This window comes from Sinocyclocheilus grahami, unplaced genomic scaffold (genome assembly GCF_001515645.1).
Source record: "Sinocyclocheilus grahami isolate Dianchi unplaced genomic scaffold, SAMN03320097.WGS_v1.1 scaffold1292.1, whole genome shotgun sequence".
Taxonomy (NCBI): domain Eukaryota; kingdom Metazoa; phylum Chordata; class Actinopteri; order Cypriniformes; family Cyprinidae; genus Sinocyclocheilus; species Sinocyclocheilus grahami.
Window position 1 is genome coordinate 59,920 of NW_015506471.1, and position 16,727 is coordinate 76,646.

General features: G+C 39.3%; 1 protein-coding gene across 1 annotated transcript in view; it reads right to left on the bottom strand.

The window, feature by feature from the left end:
- Nucleotides 1-1,545: 1,545 nt before the first annotated feature.
- The window catches only part of LOC107568907 (neurexophilin-1-like), a 27,878-nt gene continuing 12,696 nt past the window's right edge, over nt 1,546-16,727 (bottom strand). The window contains exon 2 of the mRNA XM_016254904.1: nt 1,546-2,379. Within this exon, the coding sequence (XP_016110390.1) occupies nt 1,582-2,379 (798 nt within the window). The 3' untranslated portion in view covers nt 1,546-1,581. The remainder of the gene's footprint in view (nt 2,380-16,727) is intronic.

The window sequence follows — 16,727 nt, forward strand, 5'->3', positions numbered from 1 at the left end:
CGCCTATCCTCACTCATTCTCCTCTTCATTCTGTCATGTACACCTGCTCGTCACTGCAGACGTCATAACTCACTGCTGTCTTTTACCTTCCATCCTTCCTCTCTGTCTTTCCTCTTCCGTCATTCACTCTGTCTTGATTTGTCCGGTAACATAAAAGGTCTGCGCATGTTTTATCTAAATCCACTTGAACTGATTTTCCTTCACAATAAACAGTGTCTTCATTAAAGGTTAGCTTGAATGCCGTTCATCTAATGTGGTAAATTTACATCCAGAGAAGTCCTTGGCCAGGTAAATCTCAGAATGTAATGCAAGCTCTCCCAGTGTAGTATGATTAAATTATGCAAAATTAACATAATAATATTTATCTTTTTTTTCTCAATGATAAACCGGCTGACTGTAAGGGAATGTTCAAAAAAGGACGAAGCAATCATGCATTCAGCAGAACAGTTATCACAGCACAAAGTCAGGAATCCTGACCAAACAAAACATATTTTCTGCTCTTCCCTAACAGTCAGAATAATAGAGAGATCGGGCTCAATGCAGACTCAACATCTCTTTTTCGGTGCTGTATTTTTAATTAAAGTGCTTTCTGTCCTGCTTTCGTTCTTTCTCATTGATATTAGGGAGGGGAGGCTTTTATCTTTTTGTGAAATCTGGTAATTTTGCTCTTAGACTTTTGCATTCTGCACTTACAGTACTGGCTTTCTTTTTAGTCTTCTTTTTGTGTCATCCTTTACTGTTTTTGTGTTTAATATACAGAGGTGAAAAAAGTGTCAGTGAGGCATGCTGTGTTAATTTTGTGTGTTAGTTTGTGTTAGCTGTGTTTGTTTTTGGAAAAACAAGCTACACTCTTAAAAGTAAAGGTTCAAAAGGGGGTTTGTAGCAATGCCATAGATCCACAGTTTTTGGTTCCCCAAAGAACCTTTCAGTGGTTTGTTCTTTAAAAGTTTTTTTTTCTTTAATAATTTAAAGAACCTTTTTCCACTCTAAAGAGCCATTTGTGCAATGGAAATGTTCCTTGTATATTAAAGAACCACTGATGCCATGGAACCACAGATGCTTAAAAAAGAACCATTATTTTTTAAGAGTGTACACCAAATCAGCAACCTCTTCCACCTCTGCATAACAGCCTGCGGTGACCATTATATTTTCTTGTTCCCATGTGTTAATTAGAAGAACACTGGGCACTGATGAGCGCAGCCAAACAGGGACACAGACTGATGTAGTGGACACTCCCACCCTGAGCACCTGGGCCTGACCATTTGGTTTTGCATATTTATGTTTTTGCAGGTCACATTTGCCAGGTTGCTTAAGAGGTTCTTTAAGACATCAACTGCAGCACATCGAATACTGTACATTCACCTTTTAGAGAACCACCTTTAATGTTCAGGTCATGAGGGGGTGTTCCATATCAGCTCAATGATAAGTTTCTGAAGAGTCTTTAGATAAGGACTTCTGTGTCCTTTAAAAAACCCTCCCAAATAAGCATTGCGCATTCATCTTCACATCCGTAATAGAACTGCTCCTACCAACTCCCCCCCAACCAGCCCTCCATGCCCCAGTCCATTGCTCCACGACGCTCTAGCCTGAGGGTAGGTAGGGCATCTCGTTGTGGTAATTATAGTCTGGGCAGACCTTCTGCACCAGTCGGTAGTCTGTGCTGTAGAAGGAAATGTAGATACAAATGACCTTAAAGGGTTTGGAGCAGATCCAGGACACGTGGCTTTGTGTCTGCTCCTGGAAGCAGGTCTTGGAGGGGTCATAGTTGCAGAGCGAGGTGCGTTTGCTGCGGTCCACCTTCTCATAGTCTACGCGGCAGTTGAAAATCTTAGAGTCTTTAGGGTAGACCACGCTCTGGCGCTCCAAGTCAAACTCCACTGCCTTCACTGGAGGTACCAGGCTCACTGAGATGTTCCCCTGACCGGTGGAATTGTGACGGAAGTAGACACTGAAGGTGCCATTCCCGTGATCCACTATCTTACCCGTGATAAGCAGGTTGAGGCGCACCGTCTTGATGTTGGAGTAGAAGTCGCCCCAGCCGAACATCTTCTTAAATTTGCCAGTTTTGACGATTGGTGGGCGGCGCTTGACACGTGAGTTCCCCGATGCATCCGTGTCTGATTTGAGGAGATCACTGCCCAGCATTTCCCAAAATTCCTGTTTGGAAAAGGGCACCGGCGAACGATAGGGCAGCTCCATTGTGGAAGTGTTGGTGGCACGGCCACGGCTGTGCATCACCCAGCGACTCAGGGGTGAAATCGAACCCTGAGATCCCAGAACCCCCAGAGTTTCGGAGGAGTCTGCTGAGGAGGAGGACTTTGACGTAGACGAGGGGAAGGAAGAAGATGACAAGTGGGTATCTTCCTGTCCTAGAGTCAGCTGGAGGAAAGAAAACAGGAGCAAGAGTGAGCCGTTAAGTGAAAGTATAATAGAGAAGATGAAAAGTGTGACATTTAAAGAGAGAGGCGGTTATGCAGACAGGAATTTGAATAGGATTTAGATTTGCATTTCCTAAAGGAAATACTGGTGTTTGCACAGCAGGAAAAGAATAGTGAATAGTGTACGTAGGCTTAGGTTTTAGACTTCGTTTCTGCATAATTTTGATGTTGTCGTGATGTTCAGCATCTGCCTTGTTTTCTGTTGACAGTGTTTGAGAATCATCACGTAACATGTCTGTTGTGCTTATTTTGGAGATGTGAGAATGGAAATATGAATCAATCAAATGTCCAAACAAATGCAAAGAAAGAGAACTTGCAATTCAGTAAGCCAATAATGCAATAAAGTCATTTCTGTCTGACTTTTTGAATGGATTCAAATACATTTAAAATCTCAGACAGCAATGATGTTGTTGTTGTTATTTGCATACTGAATTGCAAAGGGAGACTTTTGAACATGAATTTAAAAAAATTGTAGTTTATAAAAAATGTTTTTCATAAAAGCCAAAATGGATAGAGCGCCAAAGGCTAAAATCTACACAACAAAGTTTGAATTGGGTCAAAACTGAATTGATTGCAGAAAATTATCGAGAAGATGAAGAAAAATTGCATGTTTGAGGAATATCAGTAAAGGTCTGCCTTGTAAACACTGTAATAAAAAGAAGTGGAATATTAATGCTCAGTGCTCGCCTTGCAATACAGCATAATTTAAAGAACTGGATTGGAAGTAGAAAAAAATTACAGATAATAGGGAAACATCCTTAGCACTAGAATCAACATTCACCCACAGCAAAGCGTCATTGACACCTCACTAAATTGTCCAGGTCACATTAGACTGCCTTCAACAGGAATTAATCTCTGTGGTCTGACCTGTCCTCTACATTCACTGGTTCACGATATTGCTTTAGATATTGTGTGGGAATTAATTTATTTTTATGTATTTATTTATTTATTTATTTTACAGGAGATCTCTAGGACTCCCTGAGCTAATTTGACTAAGAGAGATTGTGAGATTTGAACTCTTTCATTCTCAATAACCACATAAACTTTTATTCAAATTAACATTAATTAATGAATTTTAATGTAGTTTAACATTAAGGACCTGCTAGACATGAACAGACACAGAAAACATACAATAGAGAGAGAGAGAGCTCTAGGTTGAATGGAGGTAGTGCAGAAAGCATGTATGATGCTGTTAGGTAAAATAGTGTGTTTGTCTCATTGTTTGTATATAGAGAGCTGTGGAGGTGGATGAGATGCTTCACTACGTGGGCTCATGGATGGGTGAAGAGCCCCAGAGTGGGTGTAACTGGTAATTACTAAATGGTAATGATCACCTCATATACAGATAATCCAACAAGAGCTCTCATACCTTGGATCAAACTGTTGGATGTGACTCTTCACAGGTTTGTGTGTGTGTGTTGCAGTGTCAGAGAACAATGATGCTTTGATGTATTGTTTATTATCTGATGAGCTCTAAATTCTTTTCGGTCTGTTTTTCTGAGCCATGGGCCTGAGCTGCATTGTATCCGCACTGTCAGGTTCAAAGCTGAAACTCCCCCAAAAGACACATTCGCTTCTAGGAAACAGTCTCATGCTGTAGAGAAGCTCTCTGACTTCGCCAGAGACAGAACTCACTTCCAGGTTTATGGAGTGCAGAGACCTTGCGAGTTGTGGTGACATGAACTACAACCGAGAAAATGAATTCCCACTTTCAATGGTGTCCAAGTCAAATGATGCCATCTCACACTACCTATAGTCATGTAACCTCTTTTCTTCACCTCCGTCTGTTCCAGGGCATACAAATATAACTGAGACTTACCTCTGGAGTGTGAAGTGTCTCTGAAACTGAGGTAGGTTCAAAGAGAGGACACAGATTTAGTTAGAGGTTTTTTTTTTTCTAAAGTGAATTTGTTTTAGTGTTGACAAGTTGGATTCATTTTAGCAAACCAGATTTGTTTAGATGATGAATTTCAGTTGATGAAAAATTACTCATATATTTAACTGTCATTACTTGCTTTACATGCTTTTTTGTAGTGAAAAAGAGTATAGTTAAGTGCCAAATGACAAATACATTAGCATTTATGTTTTTGAATAAATTACATAAATTGTTTGAAGTGCTGTTTATGGTTCCACCAGGTTATACTGCAAAAATCCATAAAAAATAGGGCACAATGTGCTGTGCTGATATTCATTCTGTTTTTTCTGTTTATTCAAAGTTTTTTCTTGTGTTTTTTTCCACTTGTGTTTACTTCTATTTTAAATTACGCATTGGATTGTGTTGTTCTTTAGGATTAGGGTTAGGGAAATGTCTGTAAACTTGCCCTGGCAGAAAATTACCAGTACCTTTTTTCCAACCATTTTTTTTCTTACAGTTTGCTGACACTGTTTTACTCCTATATAAAATTTTTCTTTCACTGTCAATGCAAACATTTTGCAAATCGGTTCATCTCGAACTTCTTCTAAAGAATAATTTGCTTGCTAATTGGAAATTTATAGTTTTGTAATGATTAACCAACTATAAAGCAACTACAAAAAATCACTGCTCATCCACATTTATCCTTCATTGCTCGCAAGACTTTATGGACATTAAAGTATCAAAAATCCTAGGAGACATAAACATGAATGAGAATATTGATATATAGTAAGTGTAGAGCTGTAAAACTGTTGTGGGTAGCATATCTGGTTTGGTGTGATGATTGAACTTTGATGTGAAATGTTCATTTTGAAATGTGTGGCTTTTAATTGCATTCTTTTGGCAAATCTGAGCACAGCTTGAGACATTGTTGAGATCCCTAGATAAATTAGTGGTGTGTTTTTCTCAGGACTAAAATTGCATTACTATTATACCCCAGAATTATTCTTGATGTCTACTAAACCCAATTGAGATATTAAAGAGATGTGTGATTTTTCTTTTGTATGGGTAGGTGTATGATGGCGGTTTTTAAATGTAGAGTGTGAAAAGGAAAATCATAGAAGGAAAGAAAAGAGAATATGGTAGTGCCTTAAGAGACCTTATTTGAAACCTGCCTTTATTTCTCAGCAGGTTGGACTTAGTATATTCCAACCAACATATATGCCAGTCCACACTCAGAATAAATGTAAGCAGTCATAGTCAGTGTTTGAGGATTCTGCCTATCTTTGTGTGTGTGTGAGAGAGAGATCCCTGCCAGGCTATATAACCATGTATATTCAGACAGTGTCTAAGTGTATGCTGTGTGTGTGTGTGTATATGAGTCTGTTCTCACTGTCAGGACAGGCCTGATCCACTGAGCTTAAGGATCTCTCTCCTCCATAATGCATGCTGCCCTGTCTCAACCCTGATCCTTCAGCCCACTCTGATGCTTCATGCCCATCTCATCTCGTCTTATGCAGGCTTATTCTGACTTAATCAGGCTTACTCATGCCTGATACTCATTTTACTTTACTCTAAGTGCCTATCTCCAATCTTGATAAGGCAGACTCTATTTTATACAGTACGGATTAGCACAACACGCTCTGGCTAATTCAGTCTTCCGTTGTCGTGCTCGTTTTTCTCCGGGCTCTCAGTCACTTTGCTTGGATCTTGTGTGGACTTCTTTGTGCCTCTTTAAAAGAATGGATTAATAACTGGCCTTGACGAGCATACAATGCCTCTTCAGACTGAATAATTCTACATTAGCTCCGTTGCAGATCTGCTAATCTGCTCAGCAGCTATGCAGAGCGGGTCCTGCATGAATGTCATGCCGGCTAATTGGGAGTATAATAGGCCCTTTCGCACCGCTTTAGTTCCAGACCTAAATGTACGGTACTAAAGTACTGGGACGATTTTGCGTGAACTATTTCCCAGTACTATTTAAAGGGTTGCATTCGCACTGACAGTGTGTACTAAGAAGTGACGTAAGCCGGTCGACAGCGACGTCATTTGTGCGCGGCGTTCAACATAAACAAAGAAGAACAACATTAACAACAGGAGGATGGAGGACGCTGTGATCGGAGCGGTGTTTTTGTTGCATCTCGCAGGTTTCACAATAATGGACATGGAATGTCGACGTATACGTAAAGCGATTGAAAGAACGGAAAGGAGGACTAACAATCTCCAATGACAACTGGCAGTGCTACATTTGCTACAAGTGCCTGCACTTCAGCGTCCGTCCATATATCGCTGTTCTCCATACTTGCGAAATAAGTTGACATGCTTACAGTATGTTTACACAGAGTTTTAAATCATGGCGGGTGAGGGCGTTTTCATACGCGTTTGGCCAATCAATGTCTACTTACGTCACGATTAGTACCAGTTGTGCTGGTTAGACCCTGCTCCGGAGTAGCAGCTAATTTGGTTCTCGAAAAAGGCAGTCCGGTACTAAAATCGCTCCCAGTTCCAGCGGTGCGAACACGCCGAAAAGTGGGTAGTTCCACAATTAGTTCTGGTACTATGAAAAGGTTCCTGTGGTGCGAAAGGCCCTATTATTAAATTGCATTATTTTGCTTAGAAATACCTGTCTTGACGAGCCTATCTATTCAATGCACATATTGTCGGCTGAGACTCATACCGGGATTAGTATGGGCTAAAAGTTTTGTCAAATTCTACCAAAACTTTATGAAATTGTTCATTTTATTTTATTTGATCATTTCCCAGTTACCCTGTCAGGGTTTATTTTGTTTTAATTTAATTTAATGACCAGCTAACTGTACATTATCCCATGTTGTCAGTCTGAATTAAGGGTTTTATGGTACTGATTGTGGATAGCACTGACATATGTGTGACTGCAGTGTGATGAGTGTAGCGAATTTTAGCTCAACGACAGGAAATATGAATAATTAACCATAACTAGTTATAATTAACTATTCATATTTTAGATCCGCTGTAGATATTTAGCTGACCACTCAGGGTCAACTGTCTGTCAATTCTAAGAACGTTAATTTCCTGGTTAAGGGAAATAACTTCTTACTGTACAATTCTACCAAGCTTGTAACGTAAATCTGCATGATTAGTGACTCCGGTTATGAGCAAACAATGAACACGTCAAGTGTGATACAAGTAAGGTTTTATTAACTACATAAACACTTAACCTAGTCTAACATACTTGAGTCTGTTACAGTCTATTTTGCAGCCTCCAGTTAATTTCAGATCTGTTTGTAAGAATTTCTTGAAAACACTCTTTTCTTTTTATATCTAATATTAGGTTAAAAACAACTACTGCTTATAAATGGCTCACACACACAGACACGCACGCTCTTTGCTGTGTCCCCTGTGCTGAATGATGCAATGTTGTTTTCACCAACTAAAAGCTTTGTTCTTCATCCCATCATCCTCTGAGGAGTAAACACTCTAGTCTGGATACACTATTCTGATCAGTCAAGTGTTGTCACTACTTCCAGAAAGCAGAAGTAATTCCATAATGTCCATTAAGAGCAATTAATCAATCAGTCAGGTCCCAGTTCTTCATCTCAATGCATCCTTTTCTTTTTCAGTGCTTTTTTTTCACTTGTTCTGCTAAAACCACCTTCAAAAAATGGCATAGAGAAGGCCCTGCAAGTAAATCCCATTTCTTCCATATCTCCCTGGAGAAGCATCTTGGCCCCAGATTAATAATGAACAAAAATAAAAATCAGATAGACATATTGATTTTAATCTATTCAGACTTCACTCTCATTTTCTTTCTCTATCTTTTTTCCTCACAGAAGAGAGGATGAATGTGAAGCGGGTTCAAGAGAGGAGGGGTGAGGAGGACCAACCGCACCATTACCCCCTGTTCCTATAACCTGATCTCAATTTCAATCTTCATCTGTCTCTCTCTCTTTCTCTGTGTCTGTCCTTTACTCCCCATATGTTGGGAAATGGTTGACTTCGCATATTGATCTGTGGCCAGTTTTCTCCAACAGGCTTGCAAGCCTTGACCTCATCAAGAACAAGTGGAAAGCTGAACAAGACAGAAAGATTAAGATTTTAGAAATGTCACAACATGTTTGGTAAAGTCAAATAGGAACAATTAATTACTTCTTATCACTTCATTCACTTTCCTTGTTTTAAAAGCTGTAACTTTGCTAATAATAGCAATTTTGATGGCTGATAAATTTACTTATTCTCAATCTTACCGTATTTGCAGTACACAATGCCAAGTTTAGAAGACTATATTAGTACACATGCTAGAGCAGAAAAATCAAATGCAAAAAAGATAAGAAAGAGAATTCTGCTTTTTTGAGGGTGGTTAATACTGCACAAAAACGTGGTGCTTAGCTGTTGAGTGAAGAGACAGGTATTAAAAGACTTTCAGGGCCTAAAACAGAGACTTCCTTGTTCATTTTTGGTCAAGGAAACTTAATTTCAAGGGTTCTGTTGACAAATTTCCAACCGTAAATAAATAACAAAGAAGGGAACTGTAGGGAATTGACAGGATATTATAATCCACACTATATATCAAGTAACAAAAGGAAAGCATCTCTGAATGCTTTCCATTAATATCCATGCGAAATTAAGGACATGATTCATCCAATATCACTGTAATTTTCTGCACCTCTTGACAGGGATGTTCCTCTGCCTTTCATTAATAAGATCTGTAACTACATCAACCATTTCCTCTCCCTGCAGACTTAATGTGGTTTTGACTTGAATTCGCTTCCTTATACCTTTTAAAGTAAATGGTGCAAGGCAGCTGAGCCATTCTAAACACTGCGGGTGGAATAACACAGTATGTTTTTTGCCAGATGAAACACTCTTGGGAGGGGAAGACCGCAGCTGGAGGCGTTGGTAGCATACGCAGGACTGAAGGTGTAACGACTGTCTAGACTGTCCAGCTCTCAATACACTCAACTTTCATGTGAATTACGGTGGGTTGAGAAAGAAGAAAAGGCTAGATGTGATAAACAGAGGCGGGGAAAGACAAGACAATAAGGAAGAAAAATAGCTGTGCGGTGAGGCTCAATTAGGGGAGAGAGATTCTCTTTAATATAACAATGTGTGGTGAAAGCACACTGGGTTGAGCGCAGTAAATCCCATTTATTCAAAGAGTATTAATTTGTATGAGTTCTTTATGCACCAGTGACTTGTTTATGGGATCCCAAGTAAATTTGGACTTTAATGAGTATGTGGCTATGATAGTTGCTTTGAGCTGCAGAACTTGTTTTCTACGAACTCAAAACCTCTACGGTTACGCACAAGAATTAAAAGCACATACATATAAACACCGAAATAAATGTTAACATACATAATCTATACTGTATATATACATCTGTTTATTAGTGATTGTGTTGCTTCATGCTGCTGTATTGTTACTACACTGTAAAAATAAATTTTTAAGTTGTAACTAAAGATTATTGGAGTATATCTTACAAGAAAATAGTATTTCAGTCTTTATACTTAAAAAAAAAATTCACATTTAATTAAATGTGTTAGTTGCCAATTCTTTATAATTATTTGTAAAATTCACAATTAAGTCAAAATTGTTTCTACACCATTTTTTTTCTTCAGTATATACAGTGGGTACGGAAAGTATTCAGCCCCCCTAAAATTTTTCACTCTTTGTTATATTGCAGCCATTTGCTAAAATCATTTAAGTTAATTTGTTTTCCTCATTAATGTACACACAGCACCCCATATTGACAGAAAAACACAGAATTGTTGACATTTTTGCAGATTTATTAAAAAAGAAAAACTGAAATATCACATGGTCCTAAGTATTCAGACCCTTTGCTGTGACACTCATATATTTAACTCAGGTGCTGTCCATTTCTTCTGATCATCCTTGAGATCGTTCTACACCTTCATTTGAGTCCAGCTGTGTGTGATTATACTGATTGGACTTGATTAGAAAAGCCACACACCTGTCTATATAAGACATTTCCACCAGACTTTACAGTTGGCACAATGCAGTCAGGCTACTAACATTCTCCAGGTATTCGCCAAACCCAGACTCAACCATTATACTGCTAAACAGAGAAGCATGATTCGTCACTCCACAGAGCAGGTTTACACTGCTCCATAGTCCAGTGTCAGCATGCTTTATGCCAATCTATCCGATGCTTCGCATTGTACTGGGTGATGTGAGGCTTTCATGCAGCTGCTTAGCCATCCATGCAGCTCCCACTGGACAGTTTTTGTGCTGATATTAATGCCAGTGAAAGTTTGGAACTCTTCAGCTATAGAATCAACAGAACGTTGGCGACTAACACATCATGCGCCTCAGCACTCAGTGACCACTCTGTGACTGTATGTGGTCTTCAGCTTCGTAGCTGCTGCTGTTCCTAAACGCTTCAACTTTCCAATAATACCACTTACAGTTGACCATGGAATATCTAGCAGGGATGAAATGTCATGAATTGACTTTTTTTTCCACAAATGTCTGTAAATGCAGACTGCATGGCTAGGTGCTTGCTGGGGTGTGGTTGGTTGGTGGTTAAAGTAATGCCCAAAGTAGCGCAAAGACCATATCCCAAATATCAAAACTCAAAATATGTAATTTCCATACCTAAAATACATATTTTACATTTACAGTCACTGTTATGCATATTGATCATAAACACAGCTAAAAAGCTTCCTACCAGTGGCCATCCTTCACAAAACGTAACATCTAACACAGTTTTATCACAGAATGCAAAATGTTCCAATACAAGCATTTCAATCAAATGTAATTTATGCAACATTTCAGTCAAATGTAGGGATGTAACGATTAACTGCGAGCCGGTTGAAAATCGATTCAAATATGTGACGATTCAAATCGGTTGAGATACCAAACAAATCGCGATTCATTTAGGTGTAGGAGTTTATATGAATGTATGTCTGAGGGGAACTTACTGTCTTTAGAAAAGTTTAGATGGTATTTTTTCTTTTCATCTTGCCTCTGTATAATGCATATTAAAGTTCATAAGTTCAGCGCTGCTTTGTTTACAGTGGAAACCAGGAAGCACTTTAAGCTCCACCTGCTGGCAGAGAGTGAATCTGCGTCTCGTTCAGCTCTTCCTGTTTCATGCAGATATTTTTATTTATAGTTTCACAAAACTGAAGTCAAACCATTCTGTTTTTGCTTCAAATTTCGAAATTATACAATCTAATTTAGTTTAAAAACTGCTCATGTTGCATGTATGCAGCATCTTTGTTTGGATCATGATTGAAATGCAGTGGTTGCCTCTAATTTTAAAAGGAAAGAGCAGAGACAAAGCCTTATTTTGTTTATATGAAGATATTTATTTTATTTGTGTTACTTATTTATTTGATTTGGGGCTTGTTTTAAAATTTCAATGTAGTTTTGTTATTTACATTTACATTATATTTACATTTTGGGTAACTCTTTATTTCAATAGTCCACTTTAGACATTCTATTAACAGTAAGTAACTTTGCAACTACATGTCAACTAGCAGTTAGTAGAGTATTAGTAGACTGTCTGCTTAATATCTTCTAACACTTTCTTTGTCAACATTCTACTAACCCTAAACCTACCGTCTACTCTGAGAGTTAGTAGACATGTTGTTGCAAATGAATGAGAATTAGTTGACATGTAGTTGACATGTAGTTACAAAGTTACTTATAGTTAGTAGAATGTCTGTAACCAAATTTTGTAATTTAGCAGACGCTTTTATCCAAAGCGACTTACAAATGAGGACAATAGAAGCAATCAAAAAGAAAAAAGAGCAGTAATATGCAAGTGCTATATTAGTATATTTTTATAGTGTTATATTTCAATTTCACAAAGAAATGTGCAGCATTTTGTCCAAGCAATAATAAAAGGATACATTTAATTTATAATTTGTCTTAAATCTCATTTTGTTAAAAAAATTATAATAATCGTTAATTGAATCGAATCATGAAATCAAAATCGTGAATCGAATCGAATCGTGAGTTGAGTGAATCGTTAGTCAAATGTAATTTATGCAACATTTCAAACTGGGAAAATCAACCCATGGTAACAGTTTAAAAGTAGCCCAATTCCATAGAGGAAAAAAAAAAACACGAGCTGCAGGAGTTAGATTTGACTGATCACGGGGTTGAGAGGAGAGATGACTGACAGATCATGCTGGAGGATTTGCTGCTCAACAGATCCTTAGCTCATTGACAAATATCTGATCTTATTTTACGCAGAACGCGTGTGATCGCGAAATCAAAGTGAAAGTGAACAGCGAGCGCTCATTCAAAAGAGATTTAAATACTCCGCATATTGATGGCGGCTCCCTCATGCGTGAAAATTATATGCAATATTAGAATGTTTGCGGGAGCGGGCGATAATGGTCAGAAATTCAGCAGGAGCTAGATTAAAAAAACAGTCCCTCGCAGGGCTCTAAAACAAAAACACACACAATGAATGGCGACTGTAGAAAGCAAAAGCCGAATCGCGGATATTCTGGGCGATTTAGAAATCCTGGCCGGACGCAATTTCTTAGGTCTGAAAAGAGGACGTGTCCGGGAAAAAGAGGATGTATGGTCACCCTAATAATGCATGAATGAAACTCACTTAAAGTGAGTGAATGAAACTCTGTGTGTTTATTAATGGGTCAGGGTTTGGCTGGTCAGCATGGTTCAATTAGCCTCTGCTGGTACATTCTGTAAGTACACCATATTGTTTCTTTTTTGCTGTTAGCGATGTAAGCATCTCGCCAGTCTGTGTGTTTAAGGAGACCTAATGGATGATTAGCAGGGTGATAAAACAAAAAAGGACAAGAGCACCGCTTTAGGCAGCAGATGGCAAATAGCTGACCAGAAGAAGGAAAAAAGAACGAAAGAAGGAACTTAGCAACTGAGTCATAGTGCTAAAGGCTGCATAAGGAGACATGGACGGGAGGGAAGAGAAGTAATGAGTGAATGCGAGAGCTTCTTTGGAGGTGAGCCCATGTGGGCTTTGAGATTTGAAAAGATCTGCTATAATGTTGACAAGTGCAGAGACAGATCAGAACAGGTAACACCTCAGCATCTTATTACACAGAACAAATCCAAACACAGAGGCCAGTAGTGCAGGACTGTGATGTGTGTAACATCAAAAGAGGAAAAGATTAGACTCCACAAATTTTTTACTTTTTTCATATATGCATTTGGCAGACGCTTTTATCCAAAACAACTTAAATTAAAGTATACATTATTTTATTTTTAAATCAGTTCATGCTTACCCTGGGAATCGAACCCATGACCTGGATGTTGTGAGCCTCATGCTCTGCTGTTTAAGCAACAGGAATGCTATATCATAATTTAAGTTGTGTGGCTATTAGCCTGTGTCTATTAACGGTAAGGTCATCTATGTGCTACAGCGAAAATTAACTAGCTGTAAATTACTGTAAAAGAATGAGCGATTCGATTTGTCCCACCCCAACTTTCTGCTTCAATAGAAAATACATCAGGAAAGAAAAATGCACCTGTCAAGCAATTTTATGGGGTCTTTAATGGTACACGCTATATGAATAATAAAAAAACTAAGCCAGTTGGCTGAAACTGGGTTGTGTTTTTGCCGTCTGGTGTGTATCGTGTGAGTCAGTCAGGATGGAGGCAATGGGGGTGGGGGTGTCATTGTGGTAATTGTGATTGATTTAGAGTTATTGACAATAAGCCTTAGGTGCTTCTCCAGGCGACAGAAAGAGATGTTTTATATGGTTTCATGCTTTGGAAGCAGGGATGAACCAAAAAGATGATTGGTATACAAGAGTATTGCACATTACAGTGTTCAAAAGTTTGTGCTCGATAAGATTTTTTGAATGTTTTGAAATAAATCTCTTATGCTCACCAAGACTGCATTTATTTGATTAAAAATACAGCAAAAACAGTAATATTCTAAAATATTATTACAGTTTAAAACAGCTGTTATGTATTTACAGCTCCAGAGGCAATCTACTGTAGTGTATTTTAAAATGTAATTTATTCCTGATGGCAAAGCTGAATTAATATTTGGTGATATTTTGGTGCTCATTTCTCTTTATTATCAATGTTGAATACAGTTGTGCTTTTGTGAAAACCATGATACATTTTTTGAAATGGAAATCTTTTGTAACAATGGAAAAATCTTCACTGTCACTTATAATAAATTTAATATATCCTTGCTCAAGTAATTTTCCGGACCCTTACCCGTCTAGCTTTCCTTTCCTATCAATGTCCTCTGATAAAAAGTGGATGAATCTCTTTGTTGTTTTTGCCATTTGTAAGTCACTCTGGATAAAAGCAACTGTTAAATGAGTAAATGTACAACAAATGCAATTTGGCAATGCAATTTAGCAAAAATAATATACTGAAGAAAAAGTAATGCAATTGCAAATAGTGTACTCTATTTTTTTACTGCACAGTTTGCACATCAGAAAATGTGTATACTGTACACATACTCAAAGACACTCATAGTGTGGCTTTCCGAACATAGCCAGAGGGAGCGAAAAAGTGGAGAGAAGGTGGGATGAGCTGGAGGTACAGCATCTCCGATAATGAATAAGGCATCTGGAGAGCAGGCAGATGACATTCAAAGCCAGAATGAGACAGACAAGTGTAGAAGAGAGAGTGGGAGCTGGGAGAAATAAAACAAAGCAGGCAGTTTAGAGAAGAGTAGGGAGATGACTGGTGTGGGCCTGTCAGTTCCAGAGGCAATAAACAGGCATTTAAAGAGACAGGTACACAGTTTCTCCCCAGCCAATTAAAAACAGACTGGCACAACATTCTACCTGAGTCTCTTAAAGGGACAGCTACAGTGCTCTACCGAGGCCAATTAAAGAGACGACAACACCAATTTTACTCAGCAGAGCTCAAGCGACTGCATCTGGGAATATATCACTGATTCTGCTGATTTATCCGTAGGAGAATCTGCAAATGTTTTCAGTGCCATGAGGATCTGTATTCCATGGGCTCCTGTCTGAAAAGGTTGAATAACGGCTTTCATAATCACTTTACAATTGAGTAATGGGGTTTACTGTAGCTTTCTAATTGAATATGTCAGAGACTAGGGTGTCATAAATGAAAAAAAAAAAAAAAGTCAGATCAGCCATGAAAAATTAAATTGTGTGAAAAATGCAGAAAATAACGTACCTAACTTTTGGTTTTTGGTTAAACCGTTTCAAACAGTTTTTAATTAAATGTGTATACTTATTTTTATATTGTAAAATTATTGTTTGAGAGGAAAAAAGCCTGAGCATATAATAACTTGTCATCTTTGAAGTGAATTTTTCAATATGGATTTAAATAAGCTCCTATCAGAGGAAGGATTGCAGTCTGCTGTGGGTAACCTTTTAAAACAGCAACCTTATGGCCTCAGAGGGCTGAAATATTCCATAACGATAGTGTGAGTGTGTGTAGCCAGCTCTGGCCCTTTGAATCACATCTCCCCTGGCAATAGTAGAACAGACAGATACACTATTACAGAGTTTCAGACTGATAGCACTGGAGAAAGAGGAACATGTTTTTGCCTAGTCGTTTAAAGAAACAGGCACTGCAATTAATGTAAACCTTCCTGAAGGGAACAGCCTGTGTCCACTGACTGAAATTTCGTTCTGAAACAAAGAATATGGCAGTTTGTTCCGATGTCCTATAAAGGAGTAGCTTTGCAACTTTTGTTCCCTTTCAGTCGGCCGATGGTCCTGTCTTGCGGGCAGAGGTCGCAGTCCTACTGGAGAAGGATGCGATAGAGCCAGTCCCTCCAGCCGATATGAAGACGGGGTTTTACAGCTCCTACTTCATTGTACCCAAGAAAGGCGGTGGGTTACGACCAATCTTGGACCTGCGTGTCTTGAACCGGGCCCTTCACCGGTTACCGTTCAAGATGTTGATGCAGGAACGCATCTTCGGGTGCATCCGTCCCCGAGATTGGTTTGCAGCGGTCGACCTGAAGGATGCGTACTTCATGTGTCGACCCTTCCGCACCACAGATCATTGCTGTGGTTCGCGTCCGAAGGACGAGCATATCAGTACGAGGTCCTGCCCTCCAGGCTGTCCCTGTTGCCCCGTGTCTTCACGTAAGTTGCGGAGGTACCCCTTGTTCCCTTGAGAGAACAGAGCATTCGCAGTCTCAACTACCTCGACGAAGCAGTCTCAGGATCAGTTGTGGGCACACAGGGATTTGGTGCTCTCACACCTCAGCCTGTTGGGCCTTCAGGTCAACTGGGAAAAGAGCAAACTCTCCCCGATGCAGAGGATCTCTTTTCCCGGTATGGAGGGGACTCGGTAAGAGCAGGATGGCGGTCCCACTGAAACAGTTTCAGAGGCTCCTGGGGCATATGGCAGCTATGCATGCCTCAACCTCAACCACCGGCTGGGGGGCCACGTACAACGGGCTTGCAGTGTCAGGGGTTTGGACGGGGCCCAACTGCACTGGCTGCCTCGAGTTGCTGGCAGTGCACCTTGCCCAGGGCCGTCTCAAAGG